Source organism: Orbicella franksi, chromosome 14, assembly GCF_964199315.1.
Source record: "Orbicella franksi chromosome 14, jaOrbFran1.1, whole genome shotgun sequence".
Classification (NCBI taxonomy): Eukaryota; Metazoa; Cnidaria; class Anthozoa; order Scleractinia; family Merulinidae; genus Orbicella; species Orbicella franksi.
In genome coordinates, this window is record NC_138158.1 from 6264968 (window position 1) to 6290429 (window position 25462).

Sequence of the window (25462 nt, forward strand, 5' to 3'; positions counted from 1 at the left end):
TGCAGATACAGTATACATGTACATTGTACAGCTGTACAATGTAAATGTCTGCCTATCATGTTGGATTATATGTAGCTTCTCCTGTTAGATAATTACAATGGACATGTACATTGAGTCATCTTTCAAACAATGGCCATCTGCATTGATCAGCCCATGGGGAGGGGAATTTCCTTGCCCTGGCAATTTTTACAATTTTTGCCAGGTAAAACCATTATAGTGATGTTTGTTCTCTTTTGTATCTCATCTATTTTGGTACATGTTTGCATATGCCAATGAAGTCAAGTTATCTCAGATGATCTCTTATTTCTTCATGGCCTGTGCATTGTTCTTGTCAAAAAAAACCTGACAATGATCAACAATTGTGGCGAGAAAATTGAGATATTATTGGAAGCTTTAAACAAGGGCATTCCTATGAAAACCTAAGTAATAAGGTTGACATTATAATACTGTTATTAAGAAACAAACTTATATGTTATAGATGATGAAAATCTGTAGACCAACTCCATAAATCTGATTTGACAGCTGATATTACCAACATAAAAAAAACAAAGTACATGAAGATCTATTTATTTAGTATCATGGTATTTAGCACTGCTCTGCTCTCTGAGGACACCATAAATCAAGAAACAAATATTATAAATTATGAAATTACTGAAATTCACAAAAATATCTCAATTAAGTAATTCCCAGTCAGATAAAGTATACTTCTCAATTCGAACTACAGACACCAAGGAGAATAAACCATGATGATAGGGGTGATGACAAGATACTTCAATTGACTGAAGTCCATCGTCAGCAGCTTGCTGAACTGAAACTGAGGAATGAAAAACTGCAGAAAGAAAAAGCAAGTAAGGAAGTTGTTTATGTTCACATATCAGTGCAGTAACCTAGCATGTCCAGCGTATGGTACATAAAGTTGATTGCATGATTACCCCCAGCATTAAATTTACTGGCGACCATATACACCTGGGTAGAGACAGGTATTGTGAGAGTTATGTGTCTTTACCAAGAACACAACACAATGTCCCTGGCCAGGGCTGGAACCCAGACTGCTTGAACCAGAGTCGAGCTCACTATAACAACCACAAGGCCTCCACACTGGTATATAAGCTGTCAGTAAACTCTTTGTATGGATCTACACATACATTTACATGTAAGAGGATTCTCGGAAAGTGACACCTTTCCTTTGACTTCTTTGATTTTGTTTTGATTGTTTAATTTACTCTTCAGTAATTGCTGAAAGGATGAACTCCTTAGGACTGAAAAGCAGACAGAAAATGTTATCTCAGGGGAGTCTAGTAAGTCATAACAATTAGAGATCTTTACATGCACAAATGTGTGGTCTGTTTTAATAATTATTATTAATTATTTTGTAGAATAAACAGGTTACAGAGCTTGATGGACTGAAGAGGTACTTGGACTTTAAAGAGGAAGAGGAAAAGTGAGAAAATTTCTTACAATTTTTAATGTGTGTCAATAACCTTTTTTGTAATTGTGTCATGCATTTCACTTAATGTTTCACCTAGCTTTGAAACTTCATACATAGTATTATTTTGTTTTAGAAAACAGTCCTAAGGAATACGTGCCCTGATTGGTTAAAAATCGCATTTCTATAACTTGATAGAAACAGAACTAGCACAAGCTGTTGATGTAATGATGGCATGAGCAAAGAGAATTTACACTTTGATAATCAAAGTTAACAAGTTGTTTTCCTTTTTTTGTCACGGTGTTTTCTAAAAGAAATGGAAAACATGTTCTCTGTGTTTCTATCAAGCTACAGAAACACTTGTGAAAGTTTGGGAGAACTCAAAAAAGCTGTGGAAACACTCGCCTGGGGCTCGTGTTCCCACAGCATTTCTCATTCTCCCAAACTTCCACTTATGTTTCTATAACTCAATAGAAACAGGGTACATGTTTTCTATTTCTTAACTAAAGATTAGAAGACCTTTTGGAGTTTGGAATTTTATCTGTCTGATCTGATCTGATCAGAAACCTTTTTACTCCATTTTGGAGCATTAGCTACTACCAAACTTCTCCCTCTACCCCAGGAGTAGCACTTTGCCTGGATAGTGCATTCTGTAAACTCTCCTCCTGCTGTTAAGCAGTCTCCCTCTCTGTCTGTTACCCTGCAGCTACAATGGGAAACAGAAGTGTTGGGACACTTTGCAGTAAAATTCAATTTTTGAGCATCTTGGAAACATTTCTCCCCTTTCCACCCTAAACAATGTTGATTTTTCTATTTCTAAGACTGCACAGACAACAGAGTGCCTACACAAAATTGAATTGGGGGGGGGGGGGGAGGGTGGTGGGACTGGAGAATTAATGTTAAGTGCAAATAAAATAGAACAAGAGGTTTAAAATGAAATCTGGTGGGGGATTGAGCAATTTCAGTTTTCAATAGACAAAAATCCCATACCAGAATAATGTTAAGTATATTAAAATCCTTTGGGCATTTTCTAAAAGCCAAAGTTATATATAATTGCCTGAAATAACACCAAAAACAATTTTGCATAGGGACTTGAGAAAATAAATTTCAAAGTTCAGAAAAATGGCACAAACACAGGTAAAATATCATCATCAGTTTCATTTCACCAGTACTTTCAAGTGTTTGATGAACTTCAAAATTTGTTTTCAACATTTGGTGTTGTCGGAAATGATTTCTATGGAGAAGATATTTAAAACAGTCCACAGAAGTTTGCAATATAGTGCAAATAATCTAGTAGGTACTAAGTTTTTGTCCACTTGTGACTCAAACTTGTGGTAGATTCCTTCTTATAGTCAAAAGCATCATTTTGTAAAAGTGGCTCAACTACTTTTGTCACGCGTTGTAGGTGAAGGTTTGTTACAAACAAGCTATTGACTTTGAAGTGCACTCAGGACTGGGTTGTACTCTTAGCAGACACTGTAAAACAGGAAACAAATATAGCAAATTTCGACATAAACGTGTTAAGAATCCAAATTGACCGTTCTAAGTAGACCAGTTGGCTATTTACAAGCTGATTAGCGTGTGTAGCAGGTGTAAAGCAGGGAAGAGGGTGTAGGAGTGTAGGAGGGGGAGGGGTGATAGAAGGAGGGTGGTTGGGAGAGAGGAACAACTTCCCCTGCTTTCTTCAAGACCTTTTTGATTCCCCTACACCTTTCCTATATACACCTGCCACACAGGCTGATTGTGACTGAGGAGTTAAACCCAAAACTACTGAGAAGCTGTCCATTAATTTTAGCCCTGGGCAGACTGGAAGATTTGAATTAGGGGTCTCCAGATTTTAAAATGCAGCACCCCACTCATTCTCGCCCCTTACTTTGAAAGTAATCAAAACTAATCTTTTGTGCTTTTCTTTTTTGTAGGAGAAACTTCAATACTGAACAATCGAAAGTTAACCTGTTAAAGGTTTCGGCAAGATCTCCACCCCGTAATGCGGCATCTGATTATATTAGAAGTCCAGAGCCACAAGTAATACAACCAAGGTACATTTCAGATTTCTGTTCCATGTTTTATTGCTTATATTCTTTTATGCATTTTTGTACTTGGTTCAATTTTAATTTTTCCCATTCTTTTGGTCCTCATTGAGTCAACATCCTGTTTCTCTAGAGACAACTACTATTTACTATTTTCCTTGGATTTTCTTTGTTGTGTGTTAATGTTGCCCAGGTGGGGTTTTGACAAAATTTAATTTCAATTTTCTCTTTGTGTAGGGGGTCTTCAAGAGAACTGGTTGGAGATAGAAGAGGTTAGCGACTTATAATAAATTTTTAAATTAGTAAGTTTTTTTTGTTAATATATTTAGATTGCAGGTCTACATAAACCAGTATTCTTGTCTTTCCAATTTTAACAATGTACCTTGTCACAGAAATTAAAAAAATATATATATTTTTAAAGAAACAGGATTCTAATTTGATAACTTTTATATCATGGATATGTCAACATTTATTAAACCGTGGTCTCCTCACAAGTTCCTCAACTTTTTTATTGTCATTATTCAATAATTTCAATTTGTTGTTTAATTTCCAGGTCAGATTGTTCCGTATCGTTATTCTCCAGTTCGATATTTTGAGCCTGCGCCAATCCAACTTGGACAGAGCAATGTTTTACACGAACTTAAGTGAGTATCTTTTCACATGGTAATAATTTCCATTTTTTTCATACCCCAAAATTTCTTCAAACCTCCTCCTTCTTCAAACCTCCTGGTACTTTTTTTATCTTTATGCCTTTTTTATCTTTATGCTACTGTTTTCATCTTTATGCTAAAAACATGATTTAAGAATAAAAAACCTTCAACACTGGAGAGTAAATATCCTGCTTGACTATATTTCCTTCTTTTCTCTTGCTAACAGTATGTTGAAGAATGAGTATTTTCACAAAGGAGGCAATGATCCTGCAATACTGGCACAAATGCGAGAGTTGGAGTATGAAGCACAAAGAATGCAAGCTACACAGAGGCCGCCACCAGGTAATAAATGTATCTATTGCTGATTTTGATGTGTAACTGAGTTTGTTGAGTGCTAAGAAGTCCAGGCCCTAGTTGTTCGAAGGCTGGACAACGCTAACCACTGGATAGATCGCTATCCAATGGATAAGTCTTAACAAAACAATCCACGCTATCCGCTCGACAGTGATTTATCTGGTGGATTGATAGCGTTATCCACCTTTCAAACAATCTGGGCCAGTCAAACATAAGTATAGTTTCGAGCTTCCTCTTAATTTCAAAAATTAACAAACAATATCTAGTTTCTGTTTATTTAGAATGTCAAACAAAGTAAGCCACACGTAGGGAGAGCCTCTTGTACATGTACAGTAACATCTTACAAAGAATTATTGTTATATGTTCATGTGGTGCCGTCGACATCCAGTCAATACCGTTTATAATGACCGTTTTATTTCATTCTTTTCTGTGGTGTTCAAGCTGTGGATCCGCTCCTACAACAACAGATAATGAATTTTCACTTGGCCAACCAAAGACTAGAGCAAGAGTTACAACTTTTGAGGGTAGGTCTTAAAGGTGGTCTCTCAGAAGTAAAAGTTGTCGAACGATTTTTGTGAATCTTTCCCTAAATGTTCGTTACCAAGCACTGTTTCGAAAAGTACATTAAATAGCATAGGCCACGATGCCCACAAAGAGATATGATGGGCCAATCTTACCCCCATTTAGGCCTAACCACGTGCGTTTTTTCATCGGTTTCGCTAATGACGCGTGCGCAGTAGGGATGTGTAATGCAATTCTGAGGAATTCTTGTACTATTAACAGAATATTTTTATAGGTCTTGGAAGTAATATATCAAACACGAAAGACCGTGTTTGACCACATTTCTAAACACGAAGAAGAGAGTTGACCTGTTGAAGATTGAAAGATCAAGACTGAGTTCAAAATACGACGCGCAGCGGAGTATTTTTGACGAACTTCGAGGTGTTTGGAAATGTGGTCAAACACTGTCTTGACTGTTTGATATATCTTCTCAATCGAAACTAAAACTATGGAGAAAACGGAGAAATAAAATCGCAAAATTTATGCTAATTAAGATCAGATATCCAAACACCGTCGCAGTCATGATTTTCTTTGTCTAAACTTGATGAATAATTAATGAGTTTGAGAAGCAATTCTCCAATATTGTTGGTTTGAGGTCCGTCTATTGTTAGTCAAATTAACCAATTTGACTAACAATAGACGGATCAAAACCGACCAATGACTGGTGACAAACTTTACACGAGTCTTTCAGCCAATACCATCATGGCTAAACTGACCAATCACTTTCAACGGACCAGACTTATAACATCATCGACTGACAAACACCATTCACTTGACTCTGAAGATGACTTCCGTTCAGGTTGTCGAAACGTCAGTCACCAACAACAGTTCTTTTCAGAACTACACTCACCCGGACGATCACACCATACGAACTACTGATACTCCTGGGTTCAGACCGATTACTATATTCATACACATGTCCATTCTTTATCAGCTTGCCCCTGTCAAACAAGTTACTCTCCGCATGTTATCCCTCTCTTCGCTTTACTGACTAGAAACCCGTTTTGTAATGTAACTCTTTAAATATTTTTATATTTTTTGCTGCAGGAAGATAGAAATCAGAAGGAAAGAATGCGATCACCAGGTACCGCTCCTTGTTGTTGTCAATACTCTGTACGTTAGTTAGAGTTTTAATTCACGGAACACTTAAATGCACTTTAAACAGGTCACAGCAAGACGAGAATCTGTGAAAGCAAGATAGGCCTTTGACGTTTTACAAGTCTTTTTTGTCAGATATAGATCCTGAATTCAAGCGAATGAAAGAAGAACACTTAGTGAAAATGGCGTCACTGAGGCAAGAGGCGGAGTTGTTAAAACAACAAGCAGAGGTTGAAAAAATGAGGAAAGAACTCAAAGAGTTAAGAGGCGAAGGTTTGCCATTGGAAGAAAGTAGAAAGGTACCTGTCCGTATGAACAGTTCTGTATCGAAATCTGGAATTCTCCTCACGGACATCTAGGTAGCTTTGAACCAGATGGGCACTGAGAGAATGCAGCTGTAAATTATGCAATTATATCACACGCGTTTCACGCGCGTTACACGCGCGTTTTCACACGAGGAGAAAATGGTTGCTCAAGCTTGTTTCAGCGTCTCCTGGCCAATTATGATTGGTACCTACGTTGGTGGAATCCCGATTTCTCGAACCACCTATTTTGCGAACCTCCCGATAACTCGAACCAAAAGTCGTTGCTCTACAGGCCTTAGTCGAACACTGTAATTCCCCCCCCCCCCCCCACCGATTTCTGCAACTACCCAATTTTTAGAACTAATTTCGTTTTCCTTGGAGGTTCTGAAAATCGAGATTCCACTGTCGATGGTGACATGCCAAAACAAGATAGCATGAAGGGCGTAAGAGAGTTCATCTTCCATATAGGCCACCAAGGTAATAAGACCTGAAGTTGTTTTTAGATTTACATACACTGTCAATAGCCATCCTCCACGACAACATCCACGGAAGAACATGAATACCAGATCTTAAAATATATGTCGGATCAACTCTGTTACTATTCATCTTCTTTTGGCGAAATGCCGGACGGCTAGATAAACTTTATTTAAACACGCTGGCTCTATCAACTATGTAATATATTAACGCAGTTGTAGTCTATCTGTCATTAACTGTTCTGTTTACTGTAGGCCTTAGAGGCACCATTTATGATGACAAATTCAAGCGTGGATAAAGAATTACTACCGAGCCCATACGATCCTAAGTAAGCAAATATATGCTTTATTGTCATAAAGATAATTTCTTTCTTACCGGTTGAGATTCGAAAGACGTAGAACATGTTCTTCTCACATTCGGCTGGAGCCTGGGTTTAAGAGACGTAGTTTGGTCATGTGGCATGAACAGGGGGGTGCAACTGCTTTTTGTGTTTGATATACATGTGACCCCAAGTTTTGTTAGGTGAGAATCCCCACATAATGCTATAACTTCGTATTTTACAAGTCCAGAGAAAATATGATGAAGATAATAGAAAGAGGATTGTAAATAAGAATTCATAACTTGAAACACCAACTCATACGATATTGCCATTTTCGCTGATACGATTTGTTCGCTACGCTAGAAAATACAGCGCGGTAGTTGATAAGGAAACCCTCAAATTTTCTTTAAGTTCTGTCGTCATATTAATCCGGGAGGGGGTTACTCCCATATATAAGCTGTATAGGTATGTGCCGCTGTGAAGGGTATGGTTTTCAGGCAGTTTAGTCTGGGATAGGGTATAGAAATCAGACAATTTTGGTCTGGAATAGGCTATAATTTACCAGAAAAGTGGACAGTGTATAAGTAATATGTCTAGAAAAGGGTTGTTTACCTGGGGTTCTATAATACAAATTGAAACTCGGAAGTGACTTCGTAAGATATTGGTTTAGTTAGCGTATGTTGGACTACGATATAGTGATGGTTTCTGCATGGAAAATAGCTAGTCTGGTCTACATTAAGGTTGCAAAATCGAGCTGATCATGGTCTGGTATAGAGTAGGGGTTTTGGCGTCTCAGTGGCAGACCCCTACCCAATGATTTACAGAACCCTCCGTCCCGGGATTAACGCTGTGTTGTTGTTTCTTCTAGCGTCGGGTTCGCGGTATTCTGGGATTTCGTTCTTGGCCTCAGCTCGTCTTTTTCCAGGTGCAGACTAGCAGCAGGAATTTATCAAGGAGTGGAAATAGTGACAGATGTTAAACTGTTACCGCTCGTGAGAACAACTCCCATCACTAAGGACAGCTACCCCTCAGTACCTCCTGGTGGAGCAGGGATTATTAGCGTTAAACATCCGTTCCCAAGGTGAGCTTTGATATCCTGGGTACGGTTGTACAGAGCCCGATTATTAAGCTAAGCCAGGTTTTGCGCTCTCTCCTCCGCAGAGGCTCAAAAGAGGTTTTTCGGGTGGGGAGAATCCGCTGAACCATGTGAGTGCAGGCGCAGGGTTTGTACCAGCACTCACCTTGCACAGGGGCTTTCTATAGCGAACGTTTCAAACCTTTTGGGAGGAGCGAGGGATTAGCGAGAATTTTGATTTGAATTTTGTAACTTTTCGGTGAGGTTTTCCGTCTATAATTCTTAACTTTTAATCCTGGGTTAGCGTCAACCGGTTTTCGAACAACCCGTCCCTGGCTCTTAGGTGCAAACCAACGGCAAGCCGCGAGGAATGCCAAGCTGTCTCTTTTCATTTTCTCAAAATATTCACCCTAGAAACACACCATCTTACGTTCCTTCTTCTGCGTTTTAGTCTATGCGTTTTCTCCTACCGTTCACACTTAAAAGATCAAAGACGCTCGACCGTTTTCATCAAAGGCGTATACATGCATTTGAAAGCGCTGCCCAGGGTCAAGACATTTGAAAACAGAGCCTTATTGTGCATATGTACGCGTCAATGTAAATGCATTAGTGTGAACGAGGCCATAGATTGTATTCAAAAAGATGACGTCGCGCTCTACTATTATAGTCATTTTCTTTAAAGTTCTTGCAAATTGTCCGTGAAGCACTCAAATCTCCAAAAAATTCAAAGAACCAGGACAAAACTAATCGAAACATTCCGAAAGTTGTCACGTCATAATGACGTCAGAGGCACGTCAGGTTGCTTAGCAACCTCCAATGAAAATTGCGGGCTCAGAATTCTTGATGATAGAGATTCTTCTCACTCTTTGGTGTTTTCTAATGTTTTTTGTATCGCTCTAGGTGCATTCCTGATCAAAATCTTAACCTTGTTGTGGAGCTGCAAGCGAACAGCACCGAGGACTCTGATGATCCAACACAGCTGTTTTCGAAAGGATGGACTAAAATCGACTTGTTTGACATCAGCAACAGATTGCTTAGTGGAAGGTATAAGCTTGACTCCTGAAATCCCTATTATAAAATGCAAATTCTCCCTACCAGTTGTCACAATTGTTCTGATGTAGGTTATGAAAATATGATAATACATCAAAACATTTTGCCAATATCTTCAGTGTTGTCTCAGTTTTTTTCTTTATTTCTTTTCAGGTGGAAAGTACCGATTAGGATAGCTCCCATAAAAGCGTTTCTAAACACTTATGAACTAAACAAGATTCCACAGGTTTGTTCGCTTTTCTCTTTTTCAAACACGTGTTTGTTTGCCTTAGTCGTGTTCTCTGTAATCTCTCTCATTATCCCAATAGTGGCTTTGAAGCAACCACCACGAAAATACCACGACGACGCCTTGTTAAAGGAGCTAGGTCACGGTTTGCGCATCTTGAAATATCTAGCCTAAATTTTGTCAGTTCGTCGTTTGTAATCCGTGTTAATCTTCTCCATCCTTGACCATCCTTGTTCCTTTATGGATTATTATTATCTCTTTGATGTTTTTCTATCTTAGGAAACTATTATTTTCATTTTCCTTCAATTTAAAGGTAATTTAGTACGTGGCCAAAATAACTCAAAATACCGTGACTGAGCTCCTTTAAGCTTGTGATTGTGGTACACTAGTACGGAATTTCTGCTATGCAACCCGAACTTTGATAACCGATATCGGGATGGCAAACGCCATACTGTCCGTCTTTTAGAGTTTGCTTACATCATTTAAAAATACGTTCGACTCAACCGTTTGATTTGATTTTTTTACCGCTTAGGTGGGGCAGGCGGAGTTGTACCTCAGACTTGTCAACAGCCGTGATACCACAACACAAGACGAATTAAATCCTCAGCCGTTACAGCATTACCTCTACAGATATCCATCAATGGTGAGACCCTGCAGTGAAGCATGTCTTTTTTCCCTCTATTGACCTTTAACAGAAAACAGATATCCTTCGGGGCGCGCTGAATTCTTTCCTTACTTGAGAGAAGTCTGGGATTGGAGCAGAAAAATTGCGTAATGATGACGTACCACTGCAGAGTGTCTGTGATTGGTTGTGACGAACTTTTTCGCGGGAAAGCTTTAACCAATCACAGGCACCATTCGGATCTCTAAAGAGCTGCATCATCATCATGAGCTGACGTTGTTGTTTTCTAAGCCAAAAGATAACGATATTTACCAGGAAAAAAACAGTTGTATGAAAGCTCTCTTTTTAGTTGAAACTCTATGCAAACGTGGGCCAAGCAAGAGGAAAGTCCTCTCTGCAGAAAACTCTCTCTCTCTCTCCTCTTCTTTTGACTAATATTAACGGAAAGAACTGACTTGCGTGACTAGACCTGTTTGAAGGAACCTGCTGTTCGGAAACTAGGGATAACTCTGATTCGTTTTCTGTGGAGACAATTGTAAGACTTGGAGATTAATCTTCTCAAAGTTACTTATGTCGTGCGATGTTCTTAAAAGAGACTCCAGGGAACGTGCCAAATTGCATTGTTAATCTAATACTTGTTTTCACTGAAGGACAATATTCGTGTCATGCCACAAGTATCTTCGTTACCAGTCAGCCGTGGGTTACAGAACTTGGTTCCAGCACCACCCCCGTCAGTACCTCCCCCTCCCGACACCCCAGTGTCTGTTGTGCAGAGAGCTGAAAGGTCAGTAGAAAAGGAAATTTTGAATTTTTTAGTTGTGTCGTTGTTGTACACGTATAACCAAACTTCCAGATTCATGTATAAGTGAGTTATAAACATGTGGGATAAAAAAGTATTTGCGCCAGGTCTGGTTTTGAAAACGAGGTGTTGGTCCGCATCTATATTTTTCGTTGATGTATTTGTTAGTGCCCCAAGAACCCCGCTTGAGGAGTCGATAATTGGTTTTCAAGTGGATAAACTGATTGACGCCATTCAAGGAGAAGCCAAGATTAAGATTACAGTCTATGAACACGATCAAGGACAGGTATGTGGCTCAAAGACAATCAATCAATCAATCATTCATTCATTCATTCATTCATTCAATCAATCAGTCAATCACTAGATCCATCGATCGATCAATCGGTCGATCAGTCACTCACTCTTTAACTTAGTCGACTAGTCAGTCAGAAGGTCAGTCAGTCAGTCAGTCAGTCAGTCAGTCAGTCAGTCAGTCAGTCAGTCAGTCAGTCAGCCCGCCCACCAACCAGCCATTCAGTCAGTCGGCCGGTCGGTCAGTCAGTCAGTCCGTCCCTCCATCCGTCCGTCCGTCCGTCCGTCCGTCAGTCAGTCAGTCAGTCAGTTACTCAGTCAGTTACTCAGTGAGTCAGTCGCTCAGTGACTCAGTGACTCAGTCGTCTGTTGTCTATCAACACGTATCTTAGTCAATGATTCAATAAAATAAAACCAAAAATAGCTATCAGACAAATGCTAAACTGACAAATATTGCTATTTGCAGGTCTTAAAAGCAGACAACAACATTCCAATTATGTGCGTCACTAAGTCGGCTCATCAGGACTTTCTTGCGGGAATATACTCCTTTGGATTGCAAGAGGTAAATTAATAGACTTTTGAGGAAAGATCTTTTTTTAAAAAAAAAAAAAAAAAAAAGAAGTGTTCTAGATGATAATGATTATAAAACAAAGGGAAAATACTAAATTGTATTAAGGGTGAAACTGAAGCACAACATATATATACGAACATTAGATTAATTATGTGCTTTTATGGGAAGAAAAGTGAGGAAAATGAAACGTTTCCGAAACATTAAATACATCCTGGTTTGACTTGATTTGAATAAGAGCAAAAGAATCATCTCCAAAGATTGATATTTTTTAACTTGAACGTGTCGCCTTCATATATGGAGTCCACTAAGGAAGACCAAAACAGCATTTTTGTGTTTCTGTGTAAAGATTGCTTTTATCAGCTGATGCGAGTTTACAGTTTTACAAGAACAGGACAAGAGTTTTTAACCTGGCGTTGCTAACGATATTTTATTTGGTTGTAGTGTCACTGGAAAAGTTGAAAATTTCCATGTACATGTCAATTTTAATTTACAGTATGTAAATCTTGATTTACATTCTTTGTAAATTACAATTTACATGTTAGGGTTTTGTAAAATAAAATTACAGGAAATTTACAGCTTTTAGTACAGCATGTAAATGTTCTGTAAATAGTGATTTACATTGTCTTTGTCGACAATGATCATTTGAAGAACATGTAAAAACCTGTAAAATATTTTACGCACTTTTACAGTATCTGCCTTTGTAAAAAACATGTAAATTGCTTTGCTAAACCATGTGAGAAACGTGTAAATAATTCAACCGAATGCTGTAAAAAGTCTGGAAATGTTATGTTTGTAACCCTGTAAAAATCATGTAAATGAAAAAAGGGGGCCTGTAAGAAACATGTAAAAACCATGTAAATGAAAAAAGGGGGCCTGTAAGAAACATGTAAAAACCATGTAAATGAAAAAAGGGGGCCTGTAAGAAACATGTAAAAACCATGTAAATGAAAAAGGGGAGCCTGTAAGAAACATGTAAAAACCATGTAAATGGAAAACCTAGAAGTTGCACGGGTGCGGTGGGGGGCTCTAAATAGCCTGTTAAAACATGTAAATTAAAAAGGAGACCTTGCAAAGGCTGTGAAAACAATTTAAATGAGATAATGGGGGCTTTTCGAAAACCTGTAAAGATCACCTTAATGTAAATGGAGACCCTTAGAAAAAAAGATCTAAATTTAAGAGAAGGCCTGCTTAAACCCTGCAAAAACCATGTAATGGAAAAGTGGGCTTATTTAATATAACTCTGGTGTAACGGTTCAACCAACGGAGACTGTTCAAATGATGTAAATTCCAAGTTACCGAGAGGTTCGCGATCCTCTTGTAAACGGTTGGTTGGATTTTGCAAAGAAATAAGTGAAAAGTTACCTCGCCCAGGGTAAACTTGGGGGGAGGAGGGGGGGGGGGGTAACCGAGAACATATAAATGGGACCTTTTGAAGGCGCGTAAAGTTAAAGTGTAACACCGCCGTAAAGCTCCGTAAACCTTTTACGTTGAAGCATTTGAACTTCTCTAAAGTCCAAGTGTGTGCAATAGTGTGCTTTAAATTGATGTTGGGTTACAAGGTATGCACCGAACTAAATCGCTGCATTGATCGACACCGCATTAAGCTGTCTTCTTGTGAACTTTCCGCGCACCCACAACGACAAAATAAAACTAGAATTGTTACTGCACATGCAGGCGTCCCAAGCTTGCGTCTCTAGAAAAGAGAAAAATTAGTTCTCGGACACGTACGTGTTTATTCATGAAGGTCCATGAAAGCGTCACGTGTTGTGTGAGTTCAAGACAGAAAGAACCCTGGTGACCGAGTTTGAACTGACGCGGAGTTAGGTTAAGCAGGGAACCGACAGGGACACCCAACGACCGTTTTCTCTCGAATGCTTTTGAACGCTGTTTTAGGCTATCTGGAGTACTTTCAAAGCTCTGTAGGTTAATTTTAGGTTCCACTAAAAAAGATTTATTTGTTCGGTTATTCTAGAGGAACTTGAGTATTCTCGAACTTATTAGGGCTTTTTTGTCCATTTCCCGAAAACATTAGGTCTTATCGCCTTTCCGAAAATGATAGCTGACTTTTTTTCTGTACCCAAAATGACATTTTCTAACAATCCGAAAACAACAGACATTAAATTTCTCATATCACGAATGTTCGAGGTCACAATTGTGCCCCTGAACCGTTGAGAATGAACGAAATATCATCGATTTTAATAGAGCGTTAAATATGGCAGCCTTGTGAGTGCCCGATCTCCAACAAGCGGGAATCAGCGGTCTTCATGTTAGGTACCAGGTTGTCTCGGTTCTCCCGCCATGTTGGGCAGTTCGTTGGAATTTGCATCGAACTCGAGCTCTGTTTTAGCGGGCCAAAATCCACTCTACCTTCGCTTCGTCACCGTGCACGGTTTCAAGGCAAGGTTTTCCGTTACCCAGAAGCTGAAGATAGCGATTACAGGCAACAACAACAACAGGTAAGCAAGTTTTGCATAAATTGAACGAGTAGAGTAAAGTAACGTCAAGATACATTTCGTTTTGCCTTTGGTTGTGAATGTGTCATTATCAACGAGAAGTTACATTGCTTGTGTAATCGACTTTGGTGATGTTTACCTGCCGTGCATAAAGAGCTTTATGATCTGTTATTATCTGTTCTCGATAAAAGAGGAAGAGCATGCCACATTTGTTATTGGCTTATATGCACCTTATGATTCCTTCTGATGCATGCTCTTGTAAGGTTATGTTGCCCTCTGATGTGAATGCTAGTAAGCTAAAATGTAATGTGCCATTTTCAGCAGAGAAATTTCTCTTATGCTAGTGTAAGTATTCTGAAGTTACTCAAGTGTCTACAGTTGTACCTACATGCAAGTTACAATATGCTGTTATACACAACTGTACATGGACATTGCGCTCACTGGTACTGATAGTAAGTTACATGTTGTGGAATTTCCTTTCACAAAAAAAAAAAAAAAAAAAAAAAAAAAATCTAAGATACTTTATAAAGAGGTATACATGTACCTCAAACTGTCATGAAAACTACACAGGACTTGAAAAAAAAAGGAGGAGTAACTTGCCTAGGCAGGAAAATCTACTTGTCTTGTATGACACAGTATAGTCAATCGATTATTCGATAACAATCAATAGAGATTAGTCAATGATATCAGAAATCAATAAAAGGATTCATCATGAGTAATCGATTGTGATCAAATTTTCAATAAGCATTATCGATTTTGCTGATACTAGCTTATCATTTAAGCAACATTTAATAAGAAAGAAATGAACAAAAGATATAAAGTGAAATATGAAATCGTGAATACAGTTGCAGAAAAACATAACATTGTATCTTGTAAACAGAATATTTTGCTGGCATACATGTATCGGGACTATGTTTTGGGGGTCTTTGGTAGTGCCTTTGAAATCTACATAAAAAAGTTACAATCAAGCATTGTGTTGAGGGACACAGTTTTTCTACAGTTTATGTGAACAAACAAAGAGAGACCAACTTTCAATTGATTCGCTAACGACTGATAAATCTAGTCAAATCAAATTGATAACTTGAAACTTCTCTAGCATGTGAGTATGGATTTCTTTCAATTGATTGATGACACTGATAACACTTACATTAATTTCAATTTATTGATTTATATCAATTTATGGATCGATTTCAATCAATTGCCTTACCCTGGGATGACCAGACAGCATTTTAGAGCCCTGTTACAGCTGTACATTTTACTTGTATGAAATTGGGCTCTTACCAAAATAATACATGTAGGTTTCATGTGTCATGCATCTGTTCAGTAGTAGCAGGGCAGGAAAAAAAAATTGTAAGTCACTTGCCCAGTGGGCCAGTCAATTTTAGTTTTCATTTGCCCCTACTTAAATATTAGTTGCCAATGTGGTGGCCAGTAAGGAAATCAAAGGACACAAATTTAATGCGAGCAAAGTACGCTCAGATTCCTAACTAATTCTTGCTTTCAGCCTAATAATTAACTAATCTTTAGGTCTTAAGTTTTGAAATGGAATGACTGGAAATTATCATTTATCAAGCTGGCATTTTTAGTCAGACTCACAAGACTACTGAGGCTACATTGTAATTTCACTTGCCCACTGGGCCACTGAACTTCTATTTTCACTTGCCCAAGAGCAAAATTTACTTGGCTGAGGAAATCAGGCCTGGGTTTTTTCCTGTCTTGAGTAGATGACAGATAACATCAAAATGTGGTAAAAACAAGAAATATTCACATAAGCCATTGCCAGAGTGTGTCACAGAATCTGTGAATTTTTTAGCCAAGTGTGTCACTGATGTTCTTACCACATTTTGTTGTCTTCTGTGATCTATTACTGAACAGATGCACAACAACATGGAATCTATCTGCTTTGTAATACATAACAAAGAAACAAAAACAAATGTTTATGACATCATCTGTACCTTTGTCCACCAATAGAGCATAAGTACATGTAAGAAACAATCAAATTGTGCCTGCAAATAACTTGACTTATTATTTAAACATTGTTTGATAGGAGTTTGATTTATTGTGCATGAATATTACAGTGTAGAAGATAGTGAACGTTGAATATTTACTGCCACAGATTTTGAGTTTAGTTCTTCTACATCCTCTGACATTCAGTGCCTTCCAATCAGAGGTGCAAAGTTTTTGTCACACAGCAGCTACAGATGTAGATGTAAGATCTGTTTGATCGATGAATATTCAGGGCTCAAAATAATGGCCGGTCAACGGGCAATGTCTGGCCAGAATGGTGACTTGACCGGCCAAAAACTTCACTCGCCGGTCATGTTGACCAGTCATGTCATGTTGAGACGGTCACGTTCATTCTTGAATAAACAATGAATTCCCCAACTGTAAATCTGAGAGTTTTAATCTCTTTTTTATTATGACCTCTCACGAAAATATACACCAACGCATATCTGTTCGAACGGCTAAAGACCATTCGCTTGCTGTTTGTCATGCATTCAAGATCGATAGGAATGCCATTCGAACGACTGGGGTTAAATCCGTTCAGAAAAATATTAAGCCAATTTTTAAACGGTCTAGCAGTGACTCGAACAAACAAATTATATTTGTGGGTTTAATTAGTCTAACATTACATGTACTTGATTTTTTCGTAAATATCTTGTCCAGTCAGAAACGAGATGTGACTGAGCTAAAATTACTTTGGCCGGTCAACATGACCGGCTACAGTCCGATTTCAAAGGCTACAGTATAAATTGGAATGATAAGAAACAAAATAATAACTCCAGTGTAAAATTCGCTGATTGATATCATACACAGAATTTGCTGATTCATACAGAGACAAACTTATGTTATTTAACGAAATGTTTTATGTTACTTGTAGGATGAAGTAAAATTGAGAGTGGTCAATACATGCATACTCCTTGGCATTGATGCTTGATCAGGAAAAAAGCAGCAACTGAGAAGTCTACAGTACTTATGACCCTATAAGGGGTCCAAGGCCCATTTCTTGAAGGTCCCGGAAACTTTTTGGGCCCACAAAGCCATCTTTAATTGAGCTGTGTCTAAAAACTAAGAGCTGTATATGCCTGGAACTTCTTGTGTGAAGGAAACCTCTGTTCATATTGAGAATAAGCAAATAAAACAGCTCTGTGAGTATAAGATTTCAGATTTTGGTATGGCTTTCTGGGTGCAAAAACTTTTTGGGACCTTTGAGAAATGGGCCCCTGGTGCACTACAGTCTAACATGGTGACCTTCAACACTTTGATATGCTCTGGAAGCTTTTTGGCATAAATTCAACCACCTTAAACATTTTTAATGCTTTGAAGTATCACCTACCTGTGTTAGTTAATTAGCATTAAATTTAAATATTTTAGATTGCTAGGTTGATACTTATTGTTCAATACAGCAGCTACAAGATTTCATCGTAAAAAGAAAAGGCTATGTTTACATACGTGTAGTACCAGAACAGCAATTTATTAACTTATGTTGTGTTATGGGAACTACGAATTGTTTTTTGTTTTGTTTTTTTGTTTTTTAAGTACAGTGTTTTATCACAAAAAAAAGTAAAATTTTGGATCTTTACCAGTCTGAATATTGTTTACAGGGAATGTTTTGTCAGGGATGCAAAATGTTTGTACTGTTTGGATTCCGTACAGTTTTGGAAAAAGAAGGAAACTGTGACTTTGTAAACATAGCCTAAAAGATGTCAGAAGCCTTGTTTTATGTTATGCAATGTAGTATTCCTTTGGCATGAATGTTTTTATGATGAATTTAAAATGTCAATCTCTATCTTGTGGTTTTTTTCTTCCCATTTTCTGTTATTTCAAAAGAACAATTCACTCTATGAAAAAAGTTGCTCAATACTTGACACTTACATTGCAGTAATTTTCATAATGCAGTAAAGGTAAAGTCTGCATACGACCCACGTGGCCCAACAGGCTGGAGCTTATCCCGCTTTCTGTAACAGGAAGCGAGTAGGACTATTTCTACTCCCCCTGGATGAGATGCCAGTCCATTGCAGGGTTACCCCACCATTAAATTTGCTGATACCCACTTATACACCTGGGTGGAGAGGCACTGAGAGTAAAGTGTGTTGCCCGACAACACAACAGAATGTACCCACCTAAGGCTTGAACCCGGAACAATTCACTCTACGAAAAAAGTTGCTCAATACTTGACACTTACATTGCAGTAATTTTCATAATGCAGTAAAGGTAAAGTCTGCATACGACCCACGTGGCCCAACAGGCTGGAGCTTATCCCGCTTTCTGTAACAGGAAGTGAGTAGGACTATTTCTACTCCCCCTGGGTGAGATGCCAGTCCATTGCAGGGTTACCCCACCATTAAATTTGCTGATACCCACTTATACACCTGGGTGGAGAGGCACTGAGAGTAAAGTGTGTTGCCCGACAACACAACAGAATGTACCCACCTAAGGCTTGAACCCGGACCACGTGATCAGGAGTTGAGTGCACTACATGTAACTAGGAGGCCATCGTGCCTCCCACATTTTTCATGATAATTATTAAAGCTAATTTAATCCTACATTAATTACTTAGTAAGAAAAAACATTTTATTCATTCATTTTATGACAAAGGTATTATCATTGTTACATTTGACTTTGTGTATTTAGTATAAATTTAAGACAGGTATCCATTTGCAAACAATTTTAATTTAGTAATACACCTAAATTGCAAAATTTTTACTAGTTGTAGCTGCCAACAGTATAGTTCTTCATCACTTTATTATTTATGAATTAAATAGAGCTGAATATGACATGGTTTTGCACAATCTTGAAAAGGTCTTGAATTTTAGTAGTCTTCTTGAAAAGTACTTGAATTCGGTTAAAGGAGCTCAGTCATGGTATTTTGAAATATTTTGGCCATGCACAAAATTACGTTTAAGTCGTCTTGTTATGGATAGAAAGAAAAGAAAACATGTTTTATTTGTTGTAATGTATACATTATAAACCTTATTCATGGCATATACAAACTATTTGAATTTTACTGAGTTTGTACGGATTGCAATAAATTTCTGATTCTGTATAAATTTGCATATTTTCTACTATTATAATTAAGGTCAACAGATTTGATTACAATAAAACCGTACATTCTATGCATTCTATACAGGCTCCCTTTTTCAATTTACACGTTATTTACAGGCTCCCTTTTCCGATTTACATGTTATTTCCAGCCTCCCTTTTTCTATTTACATGTTGTTTACAGCCTCCCCTTTTTTATTTACATGTTATTTACAGTATTTTGGCAGCCTCCCTGTATTAACTTTACGTGTTATTTACGCGTTTCCAGGTTGAATCACAAGAAATTTTCAGGCTATTTACAGTATTTGCAGGAACAGTTTACATGTTATTTACATGATCTTAGCCCTTGGCTTTGAAACATTTACAGTGTTTTCTTCCTCATTTACATGTTTCACTTGAAATATTTACATGTTTTTTACATGAAACCACCAAAACATGTAAAAGGGGAAAAATCATGTAAATTATTCTTTACAGTCTCTTTTTGATTATTTACATGCTAATTACATGTTATTTACATACTCTGTAAATTTTCAACTTTTCCAGTGTGTTGCACAATGTGAACAATATTTTACGTTATGAAATTTTGTTCACTTGACATCTAGTTGCTTCTTGTTTATTAGAAAAAAACCTGTTAACTTTGTTGACATTAGACTACGCTTTTATAGTTCCCCTACAAGTAGGTAGTGCCCCATTAATCTCTTTGAAGCTACAATTTGTTTTATTTCTGGTGCCTTTTTAGAATTGTATAGTTTGCTTCTTGACTATACTGCAAATACAGACTCCTCTCCTCTCTCCTGGCCGCTTAGGGCGTTTGCAAAAGAAAGAAAAGCTGGCTTCTACTTGCAGATTTACTATTCTAAATTGAAATTGCCTGCTTTGCTGTTGAAACGTGTATAAATAGTTAAAAAGAAATTTATGAAAATAGTACTTGTTGCTATTAACCTAATGCAACATTTTAAACTACAGTGTCATACTTATTCTCCGTGTTTTTTACATATTTGTTATTGTACCAGTTGGGAGAATTTTATAAGATATCAAAAAGTGATCATTTGTTAAATTCTCATGACCTTTTTACTAGAAAGTTTATTGATATTATAAGGAGAAATTAAGTGTTAATCGCTCTTGGGTTGGAAAGAGCTAAGTCACGATTCAATAACTAATACAAGCCGAAAAAATTCTTAAAATAATAGCTTACAAGGTCGAAAAACATCAAAGAATTAATTATAAACTAAAGAGGTACACGGATGTTTAGGACTGAGAAAGATTGAGATGAATTAATTTAAAAAAATAATTCTTGAACTCTGTGACCGTGAGAAGGATCCATACATCGACGGTGATGTATCACATTCGTTTATCACGTTCATGTAATGTTCCTGATGTGTCTCAAGGTTTATTTTCCCACACATTTGTTTTTTATCTTGACATATGACGTTTCACGTAACTGTCACGATATGTCCGAGTCAAGGTGCGGTTACAAAGCAAAAACATCAGTCCGTCATTTTGACTTCTATTTCCTTCCTTTCCTGAAGAAGACTAGTTTAACTAACCGAAATCTCCATTTAAAATCATTTTTAACCTCCGATGGATCCCTGAAATCAGAGAACCACCTTTTAATTTTTTTTTTTTTTTAAAAATTGTTTACCAAACTTTCAACCCATTTCCTTAACATAGATTCCTATGTACGTTACAAAGTTGAAAATGACATTCTTCCCTTTCGTGTTATGTAAGAAAAATGGTTAAATTACCAGCACCATCAAGGACCCTTTTTTCTAAAAAGCAAAATTTGTTACTATTCTAAATTGTAACCTGAATTTAATTAACCTAGACCCAGGTTCTCTCTCCTTTGCAAGGGAGAGAAAGCCTGGAATCGAGGTTGTGATTTAGTCAGTTAATTTATAACTGTCTCCTTCTTGACAACTGTAACAGGCGGAGTGTCGCTGTTGCAACTTATCCACTTGATTTTCACTTGCTTCGTTCGGCTTCTGTTTTCATTATCGCTGTCGTTTTTTCCCTTTGGGAGCTCTAAGTCTTCGAGTTCCTCCTCGACTACGATGTACTCGCCATGTTGCTGTGTTCCGTTGGCGAAGATGTACGTCCCCGGGCCGATCATTTTATCGTCGTGAAAATTCCCGATGTAGTTTTGCTTTCCGAACGTAAGTTTGCCTCTTCCTGAAACGATACAAGCAAAGAATTGGTAAATGAGCTTGTAAACAAATAAGAAAATAAACAATTCAGTAAACAAAAAGTGAGTAAACAGACAGTTGCACAAACAAGTAATCAAGAACATTTGTAAATAAACAAGTAAACAAGCGCGTAAACAAACCGGTAAACAAACAAAGAAGTAGCCAACTATCAAACCGTCAAATAGGCCATTTTCGTGTTCTCGGTATTGGACTGGAACTAGCTTGAGGCTCGTGTGGGGAATATCATTAAAAGTAGATTAATGTCATTTGCATTTGAAAGGACTCCCCGCATTAGCCTCGGTTTCAAGCTAGTTTCAGTCCAATACCGAGAATACTGTCTGCTATTGTGAAGAAGAAAATTCTTGGAAATGCAAAGGAAATGCTTGCTAAATTATGTTTCCAACCATTCTGCTCTTGTTCATTATGAAAAAGATCGTAAAAATATAGCCCGCTAAAGGTCTTAAACTTTGCGTGAGATTTTTGCCGTCGCTTTACCTAAGTCTTGTGTGTTCACGAGTATGGCTGTTATCCAGAAGAGGGTTTCATTAAAACGCTCTTTGCAAGATAAAAAAAATTATCTTTAATAGACAAAGCCGCGAATTTAAATGGGAAATTTCGCCGACTTACTGCAAACAACGAGATATGTAAATGTATGTTAAAAGAAAATTGATCATTATTGCGATAAAGCCTTTTTTTTCCCTATGGGTGTAATACGCCAACGGTTTCTTTAATTAAAGTTCATCTATAGGCCGACTTCATCAGTAGGCTGTTTTAATCATTTGTTCTTAATTTTGTCTGATCCTTGGAAATTCGTAAATTTACATTGCAAAACTTAGTTTCGTATTGCTTGACAATTTCTTGTGAATAACACAATTTCGATATATTAATATCTGCGAGGAACATTGCGCATTATTGCGAGGCTTAGAGGAACAATCAGAACGTTTGTTGTATTTTTGTCTTCAGCCAAGTATTGACGAATTGTAACGTATCAAAATTGGACTACTAAGATGGCGCAGAATTTTTGTTTTCCTTTGAGACATTTTTGCAAATTGCCTGATTTATTCATAAAATTTATTCGGTAATTTGTGCTATCTCTTTTTTCGCCCTTAAAACGTAATACTTTATTTGCATTTCTTGATTTGCTGTCAAAGCACTTGCCAAGCTTGTTACAAAGATTTTCGCTTTATACTGCTTATTTATCGCATATATTTGGATGTTATTTTTCCAGGGGGACTAAATTCGTTAAACGATATCTTTCAGCGTAGTATCTGTTTTCTTTGTGTCTTTTTCTGAGTCTAGGTCATAATTTATTTATGTGTAGACCACTTTGGTCTTAATATTTCATGGACTTATTAAGGTACCTAGCAACCGAGTCTAAGAAAAATTCTGAACACAGCGGATATTGGAAAACATACATATTTTTGACTGCGCGCCGGCAAAGCTATAATAATAGCAGTTATTTCAGTTTTTTTTTCTTTTTCTATCATTCTGAGATTGTGTTTAGTTCATTGTGTTTAAAGTTTCTGGTCTGTCAAAAATGTTTATCAATAAATGAATTTTGTCACGATCAAACTACTGGCGAAATTGTGCAAATTGTGATCGAGCCAATTTGAGCTTTTGATATCACAATTATCGTATTCAACAAACATAAACCTGCTTGTGGTACGATGCTTGAAGCGTTTCTCTTCGCTCTTCCTCGAATTTATGCGCTTCGATAAAATATCTCCTTGTAATCTTTTTAGTAAGAGCTAAAGAGCTAAAAAGCACCTGTGTTATAGTATTGAATTTACCTGATCTTTTCCCCTCAAACCATTGCCCCTCGTATGACATCCCGCTCGCTGCATATGTGTATGATCCTTGACCGTGTCTTCTGTCATGTTCCCACTCTCCTCGGTACAGATCCCCGTTTGTGTAATAATACGAACCGAATCCGTGCCGTAAATCGTCTTTCCAGCTTCCCTCATACTTCGCGCCATCGGGATACAGAAACGTCCCTTGCCCGTTTTTCTTGTTGTTTTCATAATGCCCCATGTAGCAAGCGTTTCGCGACTTGCCCTTCAGTTTTCTAAACACGTATTTTCCATAGCCATTGCGGTATCCGTTCTTATACTCCCCCTCGTAAACATCACCGTTTGGAAGCCTTGCTTTGCCTTTGCCATGTCGCTCGCCGCTTTCGTTCCGTCCACCCTCGTAAGTATACGGTAGTAACTCGTTTTCAGAGTCCATTTCCTCGTCTGATTCGCGTACCGTTTCCATGCCAGCGAAAATTCAAATAGGCGATTTAAATATTCCAGTGAGAAAGAAAAATAAAAGCGTTCAAAACTTCTTCGCTTCGGTGTGAAATCTTTAACGCGTGTCAATCTCTGAGCGAGTATAAATCAATGGTGTTTTGGCACACGGATTAAAACGCAAACATACTTTGAAACCGAAATGTTCGTCGAGAACTTCCCGCTTGGTTTAAACGCCAGATAATTTTAATTTTTAACCGTGTGTTTTTTGGGCTGGTCGAATAGCGTTGAGGCTCGTGAAAAAGAGAAAATCCCTACACGAGTGGCGTTAATATTTTAAACACGCTTTTGTATTTGTATTAGAAATAGTTTCGCTCAAGAACAAGGTGCTGTATTTTGAACATTCTTGAATATTTCAATTGGTGCTTGGCTCACAAATAACAGAAGAGTGGAGACAACTTAATCGCGGTTCTAAATTATTAATTGGCTCGGAATGTTTTTGCGGTAGCATTTCAAAATTATCTTAAATATGGAAACAAGGGGGAAAATTGCTTACCAACTTGCTGGGACATATATCGCTTGAGGCGTTTGTTTACTCTTCTTAGCTTGTATACCGCCTTATCTTTGAAACCCTTTTAACGTGTTATTGGCAAGGAAGGAAGTAAACTACTGTTTGCGATTAAAGTTCAGATGCTAATAACAAAAATCAAAATGAAGAAGGTTTGAAGAAACGCCAGTTATAAAGAGCGCAGACAAGGCTAAATTGCCGGCGGTTTTGTGAACTGTGCTAGTGATGAATTCGCTTCACTCTTTGATTCAATTGTATTTTTGTCAATCCCCACCTGAAGACAGAAAAACGTCAAACATCTGCAGCATCTAATAAGGAACGGAACCATCTATTTTTGTTATAGCTTCTGGTTATCACCTTTTTTTTCCCAAAGCTTTTCTTCTTAATTTCAGTTTTTAAATTTCTCTTTTTTTTATTCTCGCGAAACAATTTTTTCCCAGGTTGAAGCTCTTTATCGCAATAATTTATCCACCCAACTTTCAAATAATTGACCGTGTTATTAATATTACATGGTCGTAAAATACGGATAATTTTCGTCTTCCAGTTTCTTGGGTGACTAAAATTAGAGTGAACTGTGACTCCACTTCAAAATTGCACTTGTTTGTAAATAAGCCATCATTTTGATGAATGTTTAGCCTTAAACTTCAAGACAATCTTAAATAACGTGAAACATAAACGTGTTCAAAATTATTTTAAACCTTTTGCGGTTAATAAGGAAAAAAAACAAAAAAAATATATTTCGGGTAGGTTTCGTTTACGATTGAAACATTATAATGAATTCTTTTTTAAAAAGTTCCCAACTTTCTGTTTTTATCCTGTTTTGATTTCTTCTAGAATATCAAGACGAATTTATCTTGAAAACCCAACTAAAAATAAAGATTTTTTGTTGCTTTAGCATCGAAGTTTTATTTTAACTATATAAACCGCTTCTCAATCTTTTTATTACACATTTCTCTGTTCATGTCTGGTTGAAAACAAAAATATCCATGTTCATAAAATCACAGAATTAATTTCTTATTCACCTCACAGACGATAAATTACCTGATATGTTCTTTTAATGGGTCGCATGCCGCTTAAATATCAAAAAAACTACTGGTGTTAATAACGGTATGCTTTATCACTGATACGGTTTGTAA

The 25462-nt window shown here is 37.4% G+C and overlaps 2 protein-coding genes and 1 long non-coding RNA gene across 3 annotated transcripts in view; 2 read left to right on the forward strand and 1 right to left on the reverse strand.

Annotated features, from left to right (window-relative positions):
* Positions 1-25462, forward strand: part of LOC145468082 (uncharacterized) — a 43406-nt gene that overhangs the window by 2023 nt on the left and 15921 nt on the right. Inside the window, exons 5-22 of the mRNA XM_081451752.1 lie at positions 725-848; positions 1231-1298; positions 1377-1441; positions 3346-3465; positions 3694-3728; positions 4010-4100; positions 4333-4448; positions 4902-4984; positions 6069-6105; positions 6255-6418; positions 7153-7226; positions 8086-8298; positions 9193-9336; positions 9496-9568; positions 10101-10211; positions 10841-10974; positions 11158-11275; positions 11747-11842. Coding sequence (XP_081307878.1) covers positions 725-848; positions 1231-1298; positions 1377-1441; positions 3346-3465; positions 3694-3728; positions 4010-4100; positions 4333-4448; positions 4902-4984; positions 6069-6105; positions 6255-6418; positions 7153-7226; positions 8086-8298; positions 9193-9336; positions 9496-9568; positions 10101-10211; positions 10841-10974; positions 11158-11275; positions 11747-11842 — 1866 coding nt within the window. The remainder of the gene's footprint in view (positions 1-724; positions 849-1230; positions 1299-1376; positions 1442-3345; positions 3466-3693; positions 3729-4009; positions 4101-4332; positions 4449-4901; positions 4985-6068; positions 6106-6254; positions 6419-7152; positions 7227-8085; positions 8299-9192; positions 9337-9495; positions 9569-10100; positions 10212-10840; positions 10975-11157; positions 11276-11746; positions 11843-25462) is intronic.
* Positions 12332-17874, forward strand: LOC145468204 (uncharacterized). Its single transcript, XR_014042160.1, has 2 exons — positions 12332-14307; positions 17186-17874. It is a non-coding gene; the product is annotated as an uncharacterized LOC145468204 (long non-coding RNA).
* LOC145468161 (uncharacterized) lies at positions 19898-24934 on the reverse strand. Its single transcript, XM_081451846.1, has 2 exons — positions 23321-24934; positions 19898-21516 (listed from the first exon to the last, which is right to left on the reverse strand). Exons 1-2 carry the CDS (start codon positions 23784-23786, stop codon positions 21236-21238), a joined length of 747 nt encoding a protein of 248 aa, XP_081307972.1. The 5' UTR covers positions 23787-24934; the 3' UTR covers positions 19898-21235.

What these genes read in the sequence shown, in the direction of transcription:
- LOC145468161 (XM_081451846.1), bottom strand. Translation starts at nt 23,786, where the DNA reads ATGGAAACGGTACGCGAATCAGACGAGGAAATGGACTCTGAAAACGAG. An exon ending in GTTTGAGGGGAAAAGATCAG is followed by an intron (nt 21,517 to 23,320) that starts GTAAATTCAATA and finishes GTATCGTTTCAG; the next exon opens with GAAGAGGCAAACTTACGTTC.